Source organism: Gobius niger, assembly GCF_951799975.1.
Source record: "Gobius niger genome assembly, chromosome: 7".
In the NCBI taxonomy this organism is placed as follows: Eukaryota; Metazoa; Chordata; class Actinopteri; order Gobiiformes; family Gobiidae; genus Gobius; species Gobius niger.
Window position 1 is genome coordinate 24,010,763 of NC_136858.1, and position 22,247 is coordinate 24,033,009.

The 22,247-nt window shown below is 39.7% G+C and overlaps 1 protein-coding gene across 1 annotated transcript in view; it reads right to left on the reverse strand.

Moving 5' to 3' along the window:
• eys (eyes shut homolog) overlaps positions 1-14,080 on the reverse strand; it is a gene marked incomplete at its 5' end in the record, with an annotated part of 148,796 nt that extends 134,716 nt beyond the window's left edge. Inside the window, 6 exons of the mRNA XM_079559411.1 lie at positions 683-842; positions 3,181-3,295; positions 4,303-4,400; positions 5,417-5,613; positions 13,081-13,197; positions 13,330-14,080. Of these exons, the coding sequence (XP_079415537.1) occupies positions 683-842; positions 3,181-3,295; positions 4,303-4,400; positions 5,417-5,613; positions 13,081-13,197; positions 13,330-14,080 (1,438 nt within the window). The remainder of the gene's footprint in view (positions 1-682; positions 843-3,180; positions 3,296-4,302; positions 4,401-5,416; positions 5,614-13,080; positions 13,198-13,329) is intronic.
• Between the last annotated feature and the right edge of the window lie 8,167 nt (positions 14,081-22,247).

A 22,247-nucleotide genomic window follows, 5' to 3' on the forward strand; every position in this document is an offset into this window, starting at 1 on the left:
CATCTACCCCGTAATCAATATGTATAAGAAACATTACATTGAAAATAGGATTGTATGCACATTCTGTTCAAAGTAAAATGTCAAAATGGCATCTACATTAAGGAAAATTGCGTGACTGAAACGCAAGAATACTGTATACATTCCCCATAGGTAGTAAAATTCAAAGATTATATCTTATTGAAATGTCCCAGTACCCGTAATTATGCACTTGTTATTCCCTCTGCACTATTTGCAATTATGTACTGGTAGATATGCGAATAATCTGTTGCGCATCCTAGTAGTAGTTTTTCCATCATATACTACTGTCACATGTTGTAAATGTATTCCTTACTTAGTTTTAGTTTAGTTTATTAGTTTTTTTGACAGGGACCATGTATACATTAATCTAAAAGAAAAGATGCTTTGTATCAGATTTAGCTGAGGCTAATTTCCATCTGCAGTCCCCAGGCAGGTGCCACAACATTAAAACACACATCACGAATAATGTTCGGTAGCGCTAGTAGCATTATACAATATATGTGCATTATTAACATCAGCTTCACAATAACCATTTCAAATTTGTCAGATGGTTTCCTGAATTAAACCATCACTGCTTACTTCCTCTAAAGTGTTGGACTCAGTTCCTTATACTGACCAATAGAAAGTTAGAGAGACAGATTTAAGCAGAAGTATTTGTTCTCACCTGTGAAGCCAGGGGTGCACTTGCAGACAAACTGAGGAGGAGATGACGGCTGATTCGTTGTGATGCACGTGGCACCGTTCACACAGTGGTTTGTATTTATCAGACAAGCATCTGCTGCGTATTGACAAAACTCTCCAGTCCATCCCGGGGCACAGACACACTGCAGGAAAATAAGGCGAGATGAGGACAACAACTCTGAACTAAACTTTGAAACTGTAATTTTGCATCTACTCAGTGATATAAGAATAATTATGTATGGGAATTCTCTATCCACGAAGCGGAATATAAATGACTATATATAAAATGTAATGGCCAATCAAATATAATTATCTTTTGTTCCAATACTAATTAATTAGAACAAGCTGAACCAGTAAGGGCATTTGCAAAAGACGTGTCTCAGGGAATGCAGATGGAAATAAGCCCCAAGAGCAAACGTCTAGTACAAAGCATCTTTTCATACATTTTGATGAATGCGCCTGCACATGGTCCCAATCAAACGAGTCAAATAACCAAAACTAAAGATATTAACAAATGTGGATTTGACTCCACGCTTCAAATTTCAAAAGACATTCACACACTGAATCTTTATACTTTTATTAGAGATGCACAGATCAAGCTTTTTTGCTACCGATACCGTTACTGGGGTTTGAGTATCTGCCGTATGTTTATCAATACCAAGTGACTTTTTTAAAAGTGGCTTTCTCTAAGTGAAAAAAATCATTGACTCTTCTCCACTGTAAGATCAATAAAGTCATATTTTACTGTCATGTTACAGATCAATTATCAATTATATCTATGGATAAACTCTTTAACAAGGATGACTTTTCTACAATAAATTTCCTTGGGTATATGATGAGGCTTTAGGTCACATTAAAGAAACTAGATGCAAGTTGGTCATTTTATCCTCAGTAATGCAGCTCAAGACTTACGCGCAACTGCAGCTTCTATATTAAGCTCGTGCATGACGGTACTTCAGACACGAAGTAACAACTTATTGAGTGACAGTGCAGGATTTTAGAGGCAGTTGTGGTGAATACTGTAGGTCTGGGCTCATTCTACACATTACGACATGGCTAGAACATGTAGGGGAATGACATACTTAGTTTTAACATTTTTAAACTCTGTATAGTCCTTTTAATATAAACAACTCACATGAAGTGATCTGATCATTAAAAATATGTTAGATCAGTTATTTCCTGTACTAAAATACAAACACTTGGCTTCAGCTGTGGTAATTTAATTTATTAGGCTAATTTAGGTATTTCTATCTTAGTTTCTGACCCTGCCTTGATTAGCTTTCGTTAGAATTAGCGTGCTACTAACCACAGAATTTTGCACGGCGATCAACAATATGTTTGTGGAGGTCAGCTATTGAATTCTCCAGGTTCTTAGCTTTACAATGACATACAACATGCCCATATTCACTTAGTTTAGTTTAGTTTATTTATTTATTTGAGCAGGGACAGTGTACAATATACATTAACCTCAAAGGGAGAGATGCATTGTACCAGGTTATAGCACTTGTGCTAATTTCCACCTGTAGTCTCTGGGCAGACTGATGTCAACAGACAAAGTCATAAAAATACTAATACAGAATAATACATTTCCCCAAAACAGCATTAAAATCAACACACACTTCATTCATTCCAAAGCATTAAATTGCACACTCTTGCCTACACACCACTTAGATTTAGGTGGTAAGAAAGTTGTGTTTTTAATGCGAAAAAAGCCAAAACCTTTATTGGTTCATAATCGAATATTTGCAGCCAATACCCAATAGCGTGTTTTTTCAGTATTGGCTCCAATATCCGATCGGTGCATCCCTAACCTTTATATAACTAACATACTGAAATATTTATTTTGTCAATGGAACTTTTATTTTGTAAGAAATAAAAAGGCAGAATTTGCAGCAAAAATCTCTTTTGATTAAGTCTGACCCGCGATGGATTTCTACTTTTCTTATCCTACAAAAAGATTATATCAGATTACTCAAGGTCTCAAAGGTCTAATGGAACACAAGAGAGAATAATTAGGAGCTCTGGGGCATTAATGTGCTCCAAGAAGTAAAATAAAATCATCCAAATTGCTAAATGGCATGTTTAACCAAAGGAAGAGAGCTTGATGAATGATATTGTGAACCTTTCAAAGACTCTTTTCTTTTTCTTTTAATATTGATGTAGCCAACGTTTTGCGCAACAAAAAAATGTAACAGAAGCAAGAATCAATTATGGTACAAATAGCTTACATACACGACAACATGTTACTATTGTGGAAACTGCAATATATACACAGTAGCATTGGATATTTGTCGGCTGACGGTTTGAGCAAATACAAAATGACAATAATATGGCGATGACATTAACAATGTGGTGAAGGATAAGAGGAACCCAATTTGTGTTATTTGTTACATTGGCAGCATCATATATCATATATCGGCGTCGGTCATATTTTGTCTGGCTTAAACTATTTCATTAAGGCTCAAACATTGAATTACTTACCTGATATGAACCAATTGCACTCAAGCACAAACCCTCATTTAGGCAGCTGATATTGAGCAGCCTGCAGTAGTCAATTATTTCTTCGCAATTCTTCCCGGAAAATCCTCTCAGACATCTGTTGAGAGGAAAAGACAGTGTCGTCAAAATTAATTCACCCCGGGCCAGCCGACCTAACAAGCCATTTTGATTTGTTTACGAGATAAGCCGGGACATAATGTTGTTTTCTTTATGACCTCTTTGGGAAGTAGGACCACGTGTGCCCATTATGGTCTGACCTCAGCCGCTAAATTAATAGTTACAGAGCGGCTGAAACTGTTGTTTATGAAGCACGCGTGTCTGGTTTACTGTAAAGGATCACTCAATCTAATTTTTTCTTTACAGTAAGCAAGGTGAACTTGACTTCTATCTTTTGAAGCTTTTAAATAATAAAAACTCTTTGTTCAAGTTAAAGGGTAAATACTGTAACCATGAATAAGTTATTGTTATTATTATTATGGGATTATTATTATTATGTGTTCTTCCAAGCAACCAAAAAGATAATTAATTGCCTAACAAAAATATATATATATATAATGAAAACATTTAAAATGTTCACTGACATTTTTGGAAGTGGTTGTTGATTCTGATATAAAACGCAGGAGCTGGTTAAAGCAGGAAGTGCGGTGTGTCAGTGTGTGATAAGAATCGGGCATCAAAGGCACACTTTGATCTGCCCTCAGCCTGTAGCATTAGAGGCTTTCTGACAGCAAATGGTTAAAGCTAATGCCCAGGGTGTATATAAAGTTCTCTTTCAATTTTCGGTATCGCAAAGAATCTGAGTTCATCAAATACTAACAAAATCTTGGCTTTTCAGCTTTCATCGCACATCTCCACAAAACAATGTACAGAGTCCAGAGAATTAAATACTCAATGACCATCAATCAAACCTGAAAGGAGTGAAGTTACCCACAAACTGATGGAGACGAAGACCCATTGCCAAACATTGAAATCACTGAATGAACTGCACCGATTCCAATTTGATAATGTGTAAATACTTTTATAAGGCAGTGCACAGATCAATGTATGCATGCATGTACCTATTAGAAATGATCATTAAGGTGTGTGTTGTTTTTCTTTTTTTACCCGCAGATGTAGTCACTTCCCTTGGACACACAGGTGGCATTGTTGTGACACGGTGAAGGGCTGCAGAGATTGTGTCGGCTGTGGCTGCACTGAGGAGTCTGCAGACAGGAGCAAATAATGCAGGTTACATGTACATACCATACTCTAGCTAAAAAACATACTCTCTTTTAAAAACAGACAATATAATAGCTTTGTCTCTCCTACTGTACTCAATTTGATGATCTATTATCTAATCTTATGTCACGTGACTCCCATATATATTTAGACATATCGCACATCTATAAAACTAAAGCAGCGTGTTAAACATGTTGAAGATGTAAATGTTATCTACCATGTTGGCTACTCTTTGTTTTACACTACCTTGATACATTGCACCTCACTAAATTTAGTACAATGTAATCTGCTTTGTAACAAACTGTACTAACTTGTACCTATGTAGTACATACACAGTAGTACAACAATGTGTATTAGTACTATTAGTAGGTTAGGGTTAGAGTATAGAGTATAGCTAGAGTACATATTATTTCAGTTATCAAGCAACACTACCTGTCCTAATAATAAGTTTATAAAGAATTTGAATATCATAAACACACAAAGACTATTCTATTTAACTTACAATGAGACGGAAATTAAGTTGATAGTTTGATGTCAATTTTGGTGAGACAAAAGAGTCATTATTCATTGTTGTATGCTCATGTGTGCATTTGCATATAGTTTAATGGGGCACAATTTTGATGAAGAATAACACTGCTTGGAGACATAAAGGTCAACATTGGACAATTAGACCATTATTGCATTTCCCTGCGTGAAGCTTCTTGAATGCCACAGCTTTTGTAAAATATAAGACAATAACATTTGCAGTGAAAGGTGAACATGTCAGCAGGCGCTCTATTACTGGGAGCTTTTGAAGAGCCCCATATCAAACTAGTACTTAAATATGCACTGGGTTGTTCAGTCAAAACCTCAGCAACCGCTCTCTCTTCCTCCACTCATCTTCAGGAGGAAATATTAATTGCTCTTGCAGCCTTCAAATTGAACCTATTTGATCTTGCTTCAAAATGCAATGTTAATTTTGACATGCCAGCTCTTTCGTTGAGATATATCAATTTCTCACATGCGCTCCTGCAATGCACAGCTGTTCCCGATGACATGTTGAAGATGTGCAGTTGGGGACGTCGTGGAACTCGCAACGGACCCCCCGGAATCTCTCTGGACACAGGCACATGAATCCACCAGGCCCCTCCACACACGTGCCTCCGTTACTGCAGGGATCTGGGTCACATTGGCGTTTCCTTTGCTGACACGGTGGGCCTGTGCACAGACACAGATAATAATCATAGTATTAATACACCTGTACAGGGGGAAATGTTAAACTTACATGTGCAATTGTCGCATGGAGATTTTGACAAAGATGTGATGGTATGATGCATATTATTATTGGAATATTTGAAGCATCTTAACGCAAGACTAAAGGACGCAAGACATTATTTAATTGGTATTTGTTTGTTGAGGCTGGACGTGGTATTATCCCTATCTCCGCAATAAAATACAAAACCACACTTATCTTCAGGTGTGTTTCTGATAGAAAAAGCCTCAAAAGGGGCTTGAAATATGAGTGTTTACTCCTATAAACAGATAAAATAAGATTATCTCACTTAAGTCAGAGCGAGGAATTGTATTGCAGAAGAACACTGTCAAGTAGAGGCCTTCCCCCTTGTTGCTTATTTAATATGCTTAAAACTATTTAAATCTAAGTGGCTAATAGGAAAAACTAACAGGGGACGGGTTGGAAATTACATCAAAGCAATTCGACGCGAGTTAATGTCTAGAAAGACGCCAGTGATGCGATTTATAATTCACTGAGGAAGCCTAGATTGACATGTTTAATCATTCTAGATGTGGGAGTGGTGCAGAGCCTTCCTGCTCTCCCTGTGTACACGCCAAGCAAATCTTCTCATAACCATGTAAAATGAACTATAAACAGTGTCGCAGCCGAGCTGTCAAGATCTTATCTCACCATCTGACTGATGGCAAGAAGAAATTGACTACAGCAGAGACCAGAGTGTAAGAGCAATCCAACCAAACCCATGTGAAATCACTTATTTTCTTTAAGATTTCAGCCATTTATAAAGCAACTATCTTCACATCTGCTTCAAAAGCAGCTCCTGTAGGGCCAGTACGAGCATCCAATCAGGAATTCAAAATCAAAGTCAAAGAGCCAGCAATCTCACAGCATATAGATGTACATTTTTGTGTGTGTGTTTTTATTTTTGTGTAATTAGAGTAAAACATATAATTTGCTTGAATTCACCTTTAGCAGCTTATATGAAACCACTGACCTTGTGGTTATAGCCTCCCTGTATTATCTCCTGAGCTACTGTCACCCCTTTAGGCCGAACAGACAAAAAGCAAGAGCTAAACTAGAAACATGGGCGCGTGTCTTTCAAAAAGACACAGTGAATAATTGGGTTCACATGTGGCAGAACCAAAGATGGTGCTCACAGGGAGGTTTAAACAAAGCTCTGGGAGTGTGCCCTCCAACAGCTCAGTCCTTGAGACGGAGAATGGCTGCATCTCCGGCTGTTGTGCTTCACGCTGTGTGTTTATATGAATGTTAGTGCAACAGCGGATCCTTCGGTGCTGGCATCCACGGATGTCAGGGACACATGGCATGAAATATAAATGAAGTTAGGGATAAGCATCATAATGAGGCTTGGCAGTCTTCCATGCTTTTATAGCATTAACACAACTGCACCTCACCTTCATCTGGTGCAATTAATTTATCTATGGACACAGCTTTTGAATATTGACATGTTCACGGTTCAGTCAGAAATTTAAACGGTAATCAAATAATGACTAGGCAAATGCAATTAAACCACTTTATCAGTTGATATAGGGTACATTGTAAGTTATTTAGACTAAACTGTAAAGTCAAACCTTTGAGCATCCTGTGAAACTGCTATGCAAAGAGGTGGAGTCGTATAGTGCCATAACGTATAGTGACATTGTATGCAAAGGATAATTTTAGCTCAAATCTGCAGCCGGTTCAAGGTGAGTAAAATTTGATGGTATTCCCAGAAGAGACTTTTCAGTTTTGTGTTCTTCACAAGGGGCCTGCACATTTATCTTACCAGTACATCTTTCTATGCATATTTTTCTTTAATCCCCTGCTGATACAAGCTCCCACGTCCCCAAGGCCTCGGGTAGCCTCCTCTGTGGGCATCAATCTTACTGCGCGTGGTACAACTGCAGGGCTGCCTTCCACTGCACTTTATTGTCCACAAGAAAGTCAGCTTTGTTTTAAAGTTAGGCCTTCACAAACTGAGGAATTCGACTTACATTGCCCTTCATTGTACGTTGTAACAATTAAGCATGATAGCTATGCTACAAACTAAAATTCATTGCACACAATCCTCATTTTAATAAACCCAGTCAGTTTATTACCATACAGGTAAATAAATACAGACAAAGAAGACAAGTTAAAGGGACTAGGTACGGAGTTTAAAAATGTTAAAATTATGTATTTTCCTCCCCCTACATGTTCCAACAATGTCCTAAGGTGTAGAATGAGCCCAGACCTGTTCACCACAACTGCTGCTAAAATCCTGCACTGTCACTCAAAAAGGTGTTAATTCGGGTCCGAAGTGCCGTCATGCACAAGCTTAATATAGAAGGTGCGGTCACATGTATGACCTGAGGTGGCGGTAGTGTGTATAAGATGGCTAACTTGCATCTAGCCCCTTTAAATATTTCACTATAGTATATTAATTTTGTTTTGAAAGATCTTACATCTATTGGCATGCACCTGTTCCAAGATTAAACTATTTTTTTTTTTATTAAAAGGATCTAGTTGTATTTCACCAAAGTTTCAAAACAATTAACACCACCCCCCTAAATGAAAATCACCCTCCGACGGTGGCAACAGCCCACAACAAACACCCTTGGGCCCATCCAGAGGAGAGTCAAATCAAAAGGAAATCTCATTTGAAACGTCCCATGAGTTTGGCTCATTATTCTGTGCGCATAGACTTTGGCCTGTGAGGGCAGCCAGCGCAGGAGCAGCCACTAACTTCACTTGATTAATGAGGCGACTGCAGCCGGAGGTACAGGAAACTCCAGCTCCACAGAACTCCCAAGAAGCTGATGGGACAGCAGGACACCAGGACTGTGCCAGACGCCCAGAGCGGCTGCTTACTTCTTGCTATACCACCAATTAAAGCGCATTAGAACAAGCAAAAGGACTTAAGCAAAAAAAAACAAAAAAACACACCGGTTGGGTAATTTGATCATTTTCAGATATGCCAAAACCCTCTCAGACTTCCGTTAATTGCCTGCAAAGCAAACTGGCTGTGACAGAGCTGCAGGCTTTGTAACCTTCAAACTATGTCTTTGAGCCTCATGAAGCAGTTAATAAAGATAAATACAGTTGTAGGACATAACCTGGGCGTTCAAACTGCAACAAGCAGTTCACAATTCATCTTAATTTCTTAATGTTTAATACCTAAGCGCCAATTCACTCTCAACACTGTGTGGAACCTTTATTGCCGTTTAGGATCACTTTAGTGGACGTATTTTTGTGATATTTATTTCACAACAGTCCCCCCTCCCACACGAAATAACCTTCAAACTCCATCCCCAAAACAAGACTGTAGATGCAAAAGTGGTGGCAGTTCACGTACGGTGCCAGGACAAATGGAGCTCCAACCAAACAATGAATCACCGAGGAGCCACCTGGAGTTTGTCTTGAGAAGGTTCAGTGCACCTTGGTTATACAGCCGACAGTGATATTGAGGGCAACTGCGAGACTTGCATCTTGTTTGTGTGTCACAGTAATTAACCCAGCTCCAATACCGGAGCAAGTGGAGATTTGTTATCTAATGGCTGAGGAGGCAATGTGTCATTATGAAGCTTCCACACTTAGCTCCAGCAGCAATAATGAGCTACATTTCAAACAGCAAACGAGTAACTAAGAAGGACACTATGAAGCCTGATGTTAATTTAGAATTTCTTAATAACATATTTTAATCTACAGCTACGATACGTTTTAGGAACATTAATTTCTGTAGATCCCACTCCAGTAAATAATGTTAGAAGAGGAAACGTCCCAGGTATGCCAAATAGGTATTGTGAATAATAACTTTGTACATAATGCAGCTCGGTCTCCTCCTACAGAGCATGTTCACGTAGGACATTCAGTTAGTCAGTTACGGCCAGTACATCACAATAAGGCAATACAGTTTATCACAGTTATGATGGCCTCTTCACCTGCTCTTTTCCCTGTCATTTATTTAAAAGAGACACAGAGTACAGGAGGAATGAGAGCTTGTATCAGTTGCTCTTGAAACTGTGTGCTCTGTTACGTCTGCCTGATGGGAGAATTTCATATTCATCGTTCAGAAAATCTCAATGATTTTCTGAGCTTGGATGTGGACAGAGCTTTGAAAAATGTCTTTCATGGAAGGAATATCTTTCGTGTTCGTCAGCTTCCTGACCCTCAGGACAAATATCTCAATTTGTGTTTTGCTCTGCTCTATGGTTGCATGGTATGCAACGATCCCGTACCGAACAAGAAGGGCACTGTAGAAGTCAGTCCCTTCAGGATTTCACAGGCATTTTTTGTGATTGGCTAAAATGGCTGATTTCGCGGGTCTTCCAAAAGTTGTGATGATAAGTTGAGATTTTTTTTCAAAAATTAAAATTAAACTTTCCTTAGCATTTTACATCAGTTTTAACCAAAGAGACTTTGGGGAATAAGAAAAGACTTAAAATAGGTGTTATTCAAAACAGAATTATGTGCTCTCCCCTCCCCTTTCGTCTCCTCCGCACAGCTGTGGACAGTGGGAGGAGCAAACAGGCACCTGCCTGTTGCTGTGAGCGCCAGGCTCTGAATCCACACAAATCTGATGAAAGGAGGCCATGAATGAGAATCCGAGAAGAACACACGAAAGGACGAATGTCTGTTTATTTCACACATCGACATTGAGCTTCGGCTCCAGTTCAACAGAACTGTGACTCCTTTATTTGCGCAGCACACTCATTTGCGTCCCTCACACTAACGCCTTTGCAAGAAGTGAAGCGATCTAAATGCACACGCAACGTGTATCGGTAAGATAAAGCCTTTATCGCCAATAAAGATCCAGTTGCAGAGAAAAGCAACTTGTACAGAGAGTGGTAGGATCATACAGTGGACTCAGGCGAGAAAGAGGAGGCGAAACAGATGCGAAAGTCCTCGCTTCAGTCTGAATGGCTTAAACCCACAGATGCGCTGAGCCTGACTGCCTATGCCTGAATATCACAATTTAAATGGATTGAACTGATCAGAAACTCACTTATGTTGCGCATAATTTGCGGAGTTAAAGGAATAGGCCACCGTTTTTACATACTGTGATATGCTCTTACCTCACTTTAGACGTGTTAATATATCCCCGTCTGGTCTTTGTCCGTGCGCTCTGCCAGGCCAACGGAGCACATACGCAGCCTCTCCCACATGTCACATAGCTCCAAAAAAGCTCACGATAGAAGCTACCAAGCTCTTCCACGTGTTCCCTATTTAAATAAAGTTACGTGAAGTGTTTTCATGCGAAGTATATTTACACAGAAATGTAACGTGTCGATTTTATAAGCAAATAAAAAGGGGCACTATATTGTGAGGCGTAATGATACGAGGAGTAAAACGTCCGCGCAGTAACTCCTAAAGGTTATTGACGGAAGTGAGCGGGGGAAGTCTTTAGGAGTTACTGCGCGGACGTTTTGCTCCTCGTATCATTACGCCTCACAATATAGTCCCCCTTTTTATTTGCTTATAACATCGACATGCTACATTTCTGTGTAAATATACTTCGCATGAAAACACTTCACGTAACTTTATTTAAATAGGGAACACGTGGAAGAGCTTGGTAGCTTCTATCGTGAGCTTTTTTGGAGCTATGTGACATGTGGGAGAGGCTGCGTATGTGCTCCGTTTGCCTGACAGAGCGCACGGACAAAGACCAGACGGGGATATATTAACACGTCTAAAGTGAGGTAAGAACATATCTTAGTATGTAAAAACGGTGGCCTATTCCTTTAAAGTATTGTTCGTGCTGCTGAGAGGGTGATTGGCTGTAAGCTTCCATGTCTCAAAGTTCTGTTCACCTCCAGGACACGGAGGCGTGTAGGTCGGATCATTGCTGACCCTTTTCACCCTGGACACGGACTATTCACCCCTCTCCCCTCAGGCAAGAGGCTACGGTCTATCAAGACCCAAAGATCCCGCCAGTTGAACAGTTTTTTCCCCACAGCCGTCAGACTCATGAACGCTAAAGAGACCTAATAACTCACAGACTGTAATCTGCTCTATTGCACTGTGTGGTATGTCCGCACTTAGATCCACTGCACCACTTATCACTTTATATCACTTTATCACTTTATGCACCATATGTAAATCCAATCCTGTAGTTCTATGTCAATTGTTGTCGTCTACCCTATTTTACATCTTATTCTTATCTTATTTATTTTAATATTCTATGCATGCCCCTAAAGCCTTATAGTTTAAAGTTGATAGCTTATTTTTTATCTAAACTCTGTGTTATATGTTTTCTATGTCTAATGTTGCACGTCTCATCAAGAAAAATTCATAGTTTGTGAAACTGTTTACAAGCAATGGCAATAAAAACTATTCTGATTCTGATTCTAAAGGGACTATACAAGGAGTTTAAAAATGTTAAAACCAAGTATTTTCATCCCCCTCCATGTTCCAGCCATGTCCTAATGTGTAGAATGAGCTCAGACCTATTCACCACAACAGACTCTAAAATCCTGCACTGTCACTCAAAAAGGTATTAATTCGGGTCCGAAGTGCCGTCATGCACAAGCTTAATATAGAAGTGGCAGTTATGCATAAGACCTGAGGTGGCAGTAGTGAGCATAAAATTACTAACTTGCATCTAGCCCCTTTAAGGAATAGTTGCAAAGGAAATCGCGGATTTTTGGAGTAGGTGCGAGAAAGTTACAGGCTTTTAGAAAAGTTGCAATGCTGCACTGATTTTGCGGAGTTTGTTTGATTATGTATTAATAGTTGCAATCACAACATCGCGAAATCCTAGAGGGACTGAGAAATGAGTCAACATTTCTGTGCTCAGACCGAATAGATGCAGTCTTCTTTAGTGCAGTCTTTGGGACAATTTAGAACACAAAAATGTTTTACTCTTCTCAGTGTTGTCACGGGAATGAACTGTATTTTTAGAAACAATAACAGTCTTTAGAGCCGGGCTTTTAAGTTGTTTTTAAAACGTGTAATGTCCCCATTGGTTTCCATGTTGTGGTAAAACTTTTGGAGTCACCCCTAGCCACTATGGGGGGTATCACAGCAATGTCAGCCCCCAGCCATGAGGACTAAAGAGAAGTGCTTTCCCCACCTATTGGAACAAAACTTTCTCCCTTGTTGTGCGCAGCACTGACAGCACATCTGCACATTGCCCCTACGGTTCAGGAGTCGACATCATAAAGATTTGAAATGGGACACACACCCAACTTTCTACTTTGGAGCTTTTATAGTAACGTAGTGGAGTAGAAAGTATCATTTATCTTTCAAATGTGGTAAAAGTAATAACTTTCCACAAAAATACAACTGAAGTGAAGAACAGATCATGAAGATTCCCTTAAACCTTACGTAAATTAATTTTGTTGCTGACCACCTCTGACAATATAGAATGGCCAAATACAAAAGTATTTTACTGTACGCTGTATTTCTTATTGCTTGATCCAGATTTCTTTACAAACAAATGTTGAAAACCTTACCAGAGGCTTGTGTATCACAGATGCATCTGAAGGACTGTGCAGACTCTTGAACACACGACCCATTTTCACAAATCCTCTCACAGTTTTCACTCCCAATAATTTCAGTGCAGTTCACCCCTGAAGACAAAAATGAAGCCAGAAACAAATAAAATTGCAATGTTGTATAACAAGATTTTGTGTTTCTGTGTTTTTACTACTACCGTATAACAACTGCTTCAGAATCATTTAAATCAAATAGTTTGCGCTTACCTGTGAAATGTGGAGGACATAGACATTTATATGGCCTGTGGTGTGGATCTGTGGTGCCATTGCTCAGGCAGACGCCTTTGTTTTCACAGGGGTTATCCAAACACACATCAAACTTCTCACAAAAGCGTCCAAAGTAGTGGTGACGACACCTGCAGTGGTAGGCACTCTCCCACAGCTCCGTTTGACAAATACCGTTCCCAGAACAGGGCCTGAGCAGAGGAGAGGCCTGGCAAAGATGAGCTTTGACTGTCACGTTGATTCTTAGACCGAGTTTGCAGAGTTGAGTATCTCCATCATGTGCGGCTATGAAGTAATGACGACCCGGGACGAGCAACTTGGCATCAACACTCACACTTTCATTCAGATTATATGGGAACAGATACTGGTCTTTTATCTGTGTAGTTGTACAGCTCTCAAAGGTGGGTTCTGACACATTGACGATCTTGACACCATATAGTTTGAGAGTTTCATCAGCTGACATGAGAAGTGTGTCGCCGTGTTGCAAATGAAGCGGACATAACTGCGGGTACTTTGCGCTGGGAAAAATGCCCGCCCCCTGGGACTCCCAACATTCGGAGAAGTTCCAACAAATGTTCCCTGCCAGGGTCCAATTCATTTGTATTGTGTGTTGCTTTGGATGCCATTCAGAAGAGACCTGCCTGCTGCAGACTGTCTGACAGTGGTGCATGTGGATAAAGCATAGTACAAAGGTAGTCAGGACTCCAATTACACCAAACAATAGGGTCCCCATGTCTCCTCTCTCCTAGCTTTTATCTGCCTTCACATGCTCCTCATAATGTGTCATCTGGAGAAGCCTGCAGCCAATGTTCATGCTGCACTGTTTATGTGGGCCACCCTAAAAAACAACAAAGACATTGATTAACACAGGCAGAATGCTGTTAAAATGTTAAAACTTAAAAGGACACTTTTAATCCCCTTTTTGTGCGCACAACTCCATAGAGCCATAATCCTCCACTTTTGATCGACTAGCCAATAGAAAGAAAGAGGCTGGGGGTATAATGCCAAAGAAATGTAGGTCACAGTAGTAATCTGTCTCTTCCAGGATTTGTTAAAGCAACAGGGTCCACTGGATGTGCTGAGCCAATCATTATTGTGGACATTATTGGTACTGCAGGAAGTACAGGTGGAAAAACAACTATGCACTGTATAAGGACCACTGACCTTCATCAGTATCATATCTTACATAATGAATGATTACGATTTCAACTTAAATCCAACACCCAAACATGAGCAAGTGCATCAACTAAAACAATACAAAATCCACAAATAACTAAATAAATGATGTTATGCTCGACAGAAATCAATCATGCTTATGTGATGTAGTTGCTAATAATAATAATGTACAAAAAATATCTGAATCAATTGAAAACTCAGCGCCTTTAGTAATTTAGTCCTCCTAATCACACAGAACTGCTGCAGCCCATTGCATGCTGCCTTTGTCTCCATGAGTTTTCTTAAGACACGGAATGACAATGTCAGATAAAAAAAAAAAAATTCTCTCTCTCCTGCTGCTACATGATACCTCCGAGTCAGGCGGCCTGATAAGTTAAGAACGGCAGCATTGTCTTACTCCCTTAGGCACAAGATAAAACAACAAAGTACCAAGCACTCGCCGCAAAGACAAACTGGGCTTCTTGATCAGCTCGCAGCGCCTGATATGAATAAGTGCATGGTGATGATAACTAATAAAAGGCTGAATATGGAACACCAATATCAATAGAAGGGAGTGACGAGCTGGAGGAGATATTGTCACAAGGCCTGTCGCACCCACAAGACTTCATTTACCAGAGATGAGCTTGCCCATTGTGTATCCCCGGATGGATCAGGCCGCTGTCACCTGATTTCAGATGAAAGAGCATCCAATTAAAATTTAAATTAAAAGGCAACTCCCAAACACGAGCTGTATATGGACACAGTGTGTAGGCTGTTTATGAGAAAGGAGTGAGCAATATTTTACTGCTGCCAAAAAAAAGAATCATAGAATCACCCCACAATAAAGTTCGGAGACAAATGTTTAAAAGTCTTCCTAGAAACCCCTGAGAAGGAAATTTCCACACATTACTACGTGACGCCTGCTCAAATAGACAAACATACAAAGACATCAAGCAAGCTCTAAATTTGCTAGTATTAAAATAAAAACATCTATGATTACAGTGCTTTGTGATATTCAAGCTTTTTTATTCTGCTTTAACATACATGCATTTGTTTGTTTGAGTCTAAACATAATATATTCATGCCACTAAAATGTAAGCTTTCTCAGAAGCTCCTAGTTCGTGATGATGTGCAGCTGCAGTGGTGACTGACAGGCACTGGCCATAGTTAGGTTTGCGATTTAGGCAGAGGGTTGTGATGACTGTTGCTGCAGCTGGGGGTGGGAGAGTAAACAAGCCTTGATAACACATTGCCCAATAGCATATGCAGTTAATAAAAGATAATGCATGTATTTCATTTATTTGTCAGCCATTCCCAGACCGCGATCAGCGTATAGACTACAGCAGCGTTTCTCCACTTCCCGAGTTGCAGAAGCGACAGCGAGGCAGACTTTTTTATATCTGCACACATATGACAGCAAACAAGCAGCGGCAGAAAGCAGCATGAGTAATAGACTGGAGCTGCGAGAGACAATGACTAACAAAAAAACAGGGAAACTATGTCATTTTTCACATATTCCACAGGCAATAAGAAGCCACACTCTGGAGGATTACTGTCTGTTCATTTCACTTTAGCTATTAACTGTATGCAGCTAATGCAATTCAATTCAAAAGCTGGAACGCAGCAACAAAATGTAAATGGCAACATGACATAATCCGCACTTTTTAGCATTTCATACTGTACGTAGACGCTAAAAAATTATAATGAATTTGGCAGACGAGACAAAACATGTTAATTTAAAAGATTTTAACAGTTTTGTCATTCACTTCATTTCCCTCATGAAAAAAACATCCCTGGAGTTCGGTTTTGTGTCATTCATGTATGTTTGAATTATCCTGCATATCTTGCAGCCTGTCCCCTTAATTACACTTCAAAACTTTTGTCCCTCACCTGCTGATGTCCTGAGGCAGTAATAGTACTTTTAAACGTCTAAACGGCATCACTGGATGCACTAAAGTGCCTTCACTATACTGTTTTTAGCTTTATTGAACCTACCTCACTCTCCTTTGTGCCAGCAGAGGCCAACTCAAGTCATTTTATGCACTGAAATGAAAATTGATTGACTTTTACTTGCTTTCTCATACATCTTTTTATTTTGTAGAAAACACAACATCCCATTGTTGCTGTCCCGAACACTGTTTTAAAAATACGTTCTACACTGGTGTAGCTTCAGGGGCCGCAATCTATCATGACAAGACGCAACCTAAACAATATTCAACCCAACTTAATAATAAAACCATTATGCAGTTTGACAGTTTTGCAGTTATACAAATTACATCAAAACACAGAGTTCAGTTGATTGAAGCATCAAACACAACAAAGAGAGATCAAAAATAGAACATGGCAGTGGCACATTTTATTTCAAATTTTTTCATGTAAATTTGCTGCTAACATAACACCATATGAAACCTAATTTCAACAGAGAAAACACTGTCACGTCTTGCAAGTCCAAATTGATTTAACCTGGAACAACATTCAATGCAAAATTGCCAGAGAATCCACGGGGCTGGCCTGCACTTGGATATTAAGACGCCTTAGAGGTATTGATCAATAAGGATTAAAGCGCCGGGCCGCACCGAGAAGTGGTTTGGGTAATAAGGGCCACAGGGGTCATGGGCAAGGTCATGCGTGTAAGGCCAGCTAATTGTCTCCCACAGAGGCCTCTTTTCATTACAACTCTGTCCACGGCACTTTAGGATGCCAATCACGCAGGTGTGTAGAGGGCAATGGATCATTGACGCAGCGCAAATCCTCACTTGACCAATAGCGAAGAGAGCAAATGATCGCTGCTCACAAGTAAGCCTACATGTCATCTGTCCATCAGAGGAGCCACAGAGGTACTAAAGCTATAGATACAGTGATACATAACTATATAGTTTTGACAAATGGCACTAAGGGGAAAGCGAGATGAAGCTGCAGGGTGTATGGGATCACACAGCAAAAAACATCTGTCTACTGATTTGAACAGGCTCGAATTTGTATTGCTAACTATTTTTGTACATCATGTGACATTCTTAATTTATCTGGCCAAACTAATTGGCAAGTGGCACCCAATGAAAAAGGTATTATGATTCCAAATATTTCATAATAAAAATATAAGCCTTTTATAGTAATTTTATTCACTACTATGTGTATAAAATCCGAACAAATATAGAGTCTTCTAAAACTAGGCCACATCTGAAACCCTTTGCAAACTTCCTGTCCTGAACACAAGTACAAAGTTTGGCTCATTAAAGCCGTCAGTGCGATGCGTAGACAGTGATAAAGAGGCGGGTCTGTGAGTGAGGCGAGATTGCTAGTTACAGTATAATGACACTTATGCCGCAAAGGAGGACACACAGGTGTAAGCTGAGGCGAACAGAACGGAGATAAATAGTTCAAGCCTCCTTGTGTATGGAAATTCCTCATTATGATAACATTGATTCAGAACTTCTTGGACCCTGGCAGCTGCACTGACTGGATGTTGATGGTGCTTGTTTCTGTGGGCAGTGCTTCTCAGCTGCCCTTGTTTTGTACATTTTCCACTGAAGACTTTTTGGCAATTAATTGCTGTATAATATAGCAGGAAATGATTAAAAAATAATGCATGCCTTTGTGCTACTCTTGGTGCTATGCTTTTTCTGCTACTCTTAACCTCATGTTTTATAAAACAAATCAGATCATTCATTAAATCATTAAACATTCCCCAGAACCACAAATTATTATCTGTCAAAATATTAGTATTTACATTTTTCACAGTGGCAGATGCTGTTCAGACTGATTTGTCCAAATTGAATGCTTCACTTTTTCATATTCAGTGCCACTCTTTACCTTTTAACTATACATTGATTTCAATGAGTTATTGCCTAGCATCTATTAGTTAATTTAACCTGGCTTACCACAGGTTAAATGAGAAGGGTTTTGTTGAAATAGCATCCAGCTAAAAATATACAGCATAACGATTTACTGCACAAGATTTTTGACAAAGCTGTGATGAGTTAACACCAGTAAAATGTGTATAGTTATTTTCTCATAGTTACACCGCTGTGCTGCTACCCTCAATTATTGTCCTATCTGACACAGTGTTGCCGAGCCATTGATGTGAGTGCAGTGGGAAGCAGGGAGTGATTACCCACAGACACATGTGCTGCTGCTGTTCTGGACCGGTCACTGGCTCTCCCTGGGCAGCTCTCTGACTCATCACTAATCACTAATGTAACACTGATGAGCATCCAAGACCAGCAGCCCCGAAAAACCAACCCACATCAATCTTCCCAGTGTAGGCCCAGTAATTGGTGCCAGTGATGAAATAAACTGTGTGGCATATTTTAGAAGATATTTGTGGACATTTTCTGAGAAACAAAAATAACAGCATTTGAAATACACATTAGATTAATACAGAAGACTTGGTAAAACAAGGGAAATATATTCTTATGCGCTTTAATAAGGCATGGACTTGGTTTCTTGTTGTCGGCTAATTTGTATTTTTTCCTATTAATTTATTTGTTTATTGAACAGGAACAATGCACAGTGTGTGTGGATCGGGAAGTCTGGGCATCACTGCTGAGACTGCTGCCCCTGGATAAAGCAGAAGAAAATGGATGGATGGATGGGTGGATGGACGATGCACATTAAACAACATTTCTGTAAATGCGCCAGATTAAGCAATGAAGCTAGTTTTCAACCGCACTCCCTTGGCAAGATGTAAATTGTCAGCAGCAAACTATATGCAACAATAACAACAAATATTAGTAGCTGAAAATAGCAAAACAATCCATTAGTATGATCTCACACGCACCCACCCTGCAACACTCAGCACAAGCATCCACGCCATGAACAACTACACAACGGGCATTTACATTGGCACCAGGCAGGTAACACAAAAGCAGCAAGATATTAATGGTTGTGTGCACCAGTTTGATTCTTGATTAAGTGATTTTAGCATCTAATGTATCAACATTATGTATGAGAAAGAATAGAGTTCACTGAGAAGGTGATGGCTGATTATTAAATGATTTCACACTCATAATCTTCTATTTCAAAACAACAATGTGGTGATTTAAATGGCCTAAATTCAGACCTGAAAGACCAATCTACAGAGTCATTCCTCATCATCCAATTATGATCAGCCTCACCAACACCTCAGCCTTTCCCAGCATCAGCCACACTCGGCCGCAGCCCATCATGGCCCAGGATCCTAACATCTCTTTACGAGTCCTCATCATCTGTATCACCACCTACTACTCCCCCCATCACCTCCTCAGCTCTCCATTCATCACCCTCTACTCCAGTGCTTCTCAACTGGAATGGCGTCAGGAGGACCCACAAGCAGGAACAGACATACAAATTATGTAATGTAATGTAAAGCACTGTACTATTGTTGAATAAGAATGAATAATGATGTGAATGATAAAGCTGAAATTATGCTCAAAAGAACTGTAAGGATTCTAACGAAATCTGAACACACCTCTGACTCATGCTTTGCTTACACGCTACACAACAAGAAGACCATGTCACTGAGATGAGCTGATTGACAAATGGTCCACACCATAATCATTCTGAACATAACGCAAAGTACAGATAATATACAAACACATAGACACAAACAACTGACTCACTGATAGGCAGTCACCCTCTCTGCGTAGAGGAGTGCAAGACTAGGATAAAAGGCGACTGTCAACGGAGTTCTGGACTTCACTTCTTCTCTTTCTCTGAAGTCACCAGCTGGTTATACAACTTTGTAACTAGGAACAATGGCAATAAAAGCCTTATCTTTGAGACGACTTCTATCTCCAGTGTATGCTTTGGCTATATCCAAAAACTGTTCTCGCGTGATACAAAAGAACCAGATCCTAACAATTGGTGCCGTGACCCGGATATCTTCGCGAGAGTAGAGGATCACTCTTATTTTTTGAAAATATTTATTGTAAAAAAAAAAAAAATTTCCGTCAGTGCTGAGACAGGCCAAACAGGAGCAGACGTGGGAGCCGCAGCCTGAGCACGTGACCACTCAAAGGGGAAAGGCGCCATAGAACAAGGTAAGCAGAAAACCTTTTCTAAATTTCTGCCACGCTCTCGCGTGTTATTTCCCTATATTTGAGTGGCCTCGCTCTTAAGGTTTGGTACTTCCCTATTTAAATTTTGACATACACTGATCAAAGGCAAGAGAAAGTGAAAAGATTTTTGCCGTTCCTTCTTACAAGGATTCATTTATTTAGGTAGAAATCCGCAGGGGTCAGGGACCACTATATAAACTTGCGGCGGCTGGTCAAGGACCCGGTCAAGGACCGCAAAAAAGTCGTTATTTAGATAGAAATCCGCAGGGGTCAGGGACCACTATATAAACTTGCGGCGGCTGGTCAAGGACCCGGTCAAGGACCGAAAAAAAGTCGTTATTTAGGTAGAAATCCGCAGGGGTCAGGGACCACTATATAAACTTGCGGCGGCTGGTCAAGGACCCGGTCAGGGACCGAAAAAAAGTCGTTAATTACGCGAAATCCGCAGGGGTCAGGGACCACTATATAAACTTGCGGCGGTCACGGACCGTAAAAAGCGGGCTGGTCAGGGACCCGGTCAAGGACCGAAAAAAAGCCACAGGCCTGAGTTTCTAAAAAAAAGCGTGCAAAGAAAGACAAAAAAAAAAAAAAAAAAAAAAAAATCAATACAAAAATATTAAATAAAAATGTTGTTCCGTGCGCAAACAAGTCGAGAAAACTAAGTTCCGTGCGCAAACACGTAGAGAAAACTAGGTAAACTAGAAAAAATGGAAAAAAAAATACAAAAATATAAAATCAAAATGATGTTCAGTGCGTAAACACGTCGAGAAAACTAAGTTCCGCGCGCAAACACGTTGAGAAAACTAGGTAAACTACAAAAAATGTTAATGAAAAATAAAAAAGTAATAAACAAATAAAAATAAATAATTATGATTGGTCATGAAACAAGAATCACAGGCAATTGCTTACTTTAAATCTGAACAGGGGGACAGTCTAAATTAAACAGGGGGTATGTGCATAAACTAAAACTTAAATGGCTAACTGCACTATAGTGCTATTTGGAATGAGATCTCACCCTGTGGAGGCCTGTGGATTTAAGCCCCATGAGGTTCTCACAGGTCAAAAAGGCCATGTCCTCTGACTGTAGGGCCAAGTGACAAAACAATATTGTTGAAAGAGCAACACTAGTAAATAATTGAATATATGAGAATACTAAACTCTGCTGTTAAGTTTTTATCCCAAGGTGCACAGGAAACGCTTGTCGAGGAACCCAAGTACAGGGTCCTGGAGTAAATACAGGAAGGAGACTCAGTGATGAGAAGATTGAACAGCCGGAGGTGGTAAGAGCCTCTTGATTATGATTTTGTATTTTAAAATTTAGTACTTATGATATACTTGGTTTTCTTGTGGGGAGGTTGTTTCAGTTTAGCCTTGTGCGTGCTGTTCATTGCAGATTTGTTTGGGTCATAGGGGAATGTTTGGGGCTCTGTTCATGGGACTGTTGGGCCTGGAGTGTGGTTTGGCCTTGGTGGGGGTTTCTTGCTTAGTAGTTTTCAAAAACATTTTTTTTTCTTTTTTCTTTGGATTAAACTTTGGAAGAAAGGGAACTATATTGGGTATTAATTTAGTTAAAATAACAAATAATAGTAATTGTCTCGTATTTCTGGGGATTGACCATAAGACAGATACATTTTTTGATTGGGATAAGAATTGACAATACATGTTTTGAACTGAATTGAATTAAAAAAAGGCCATAGACACAGTCATTTA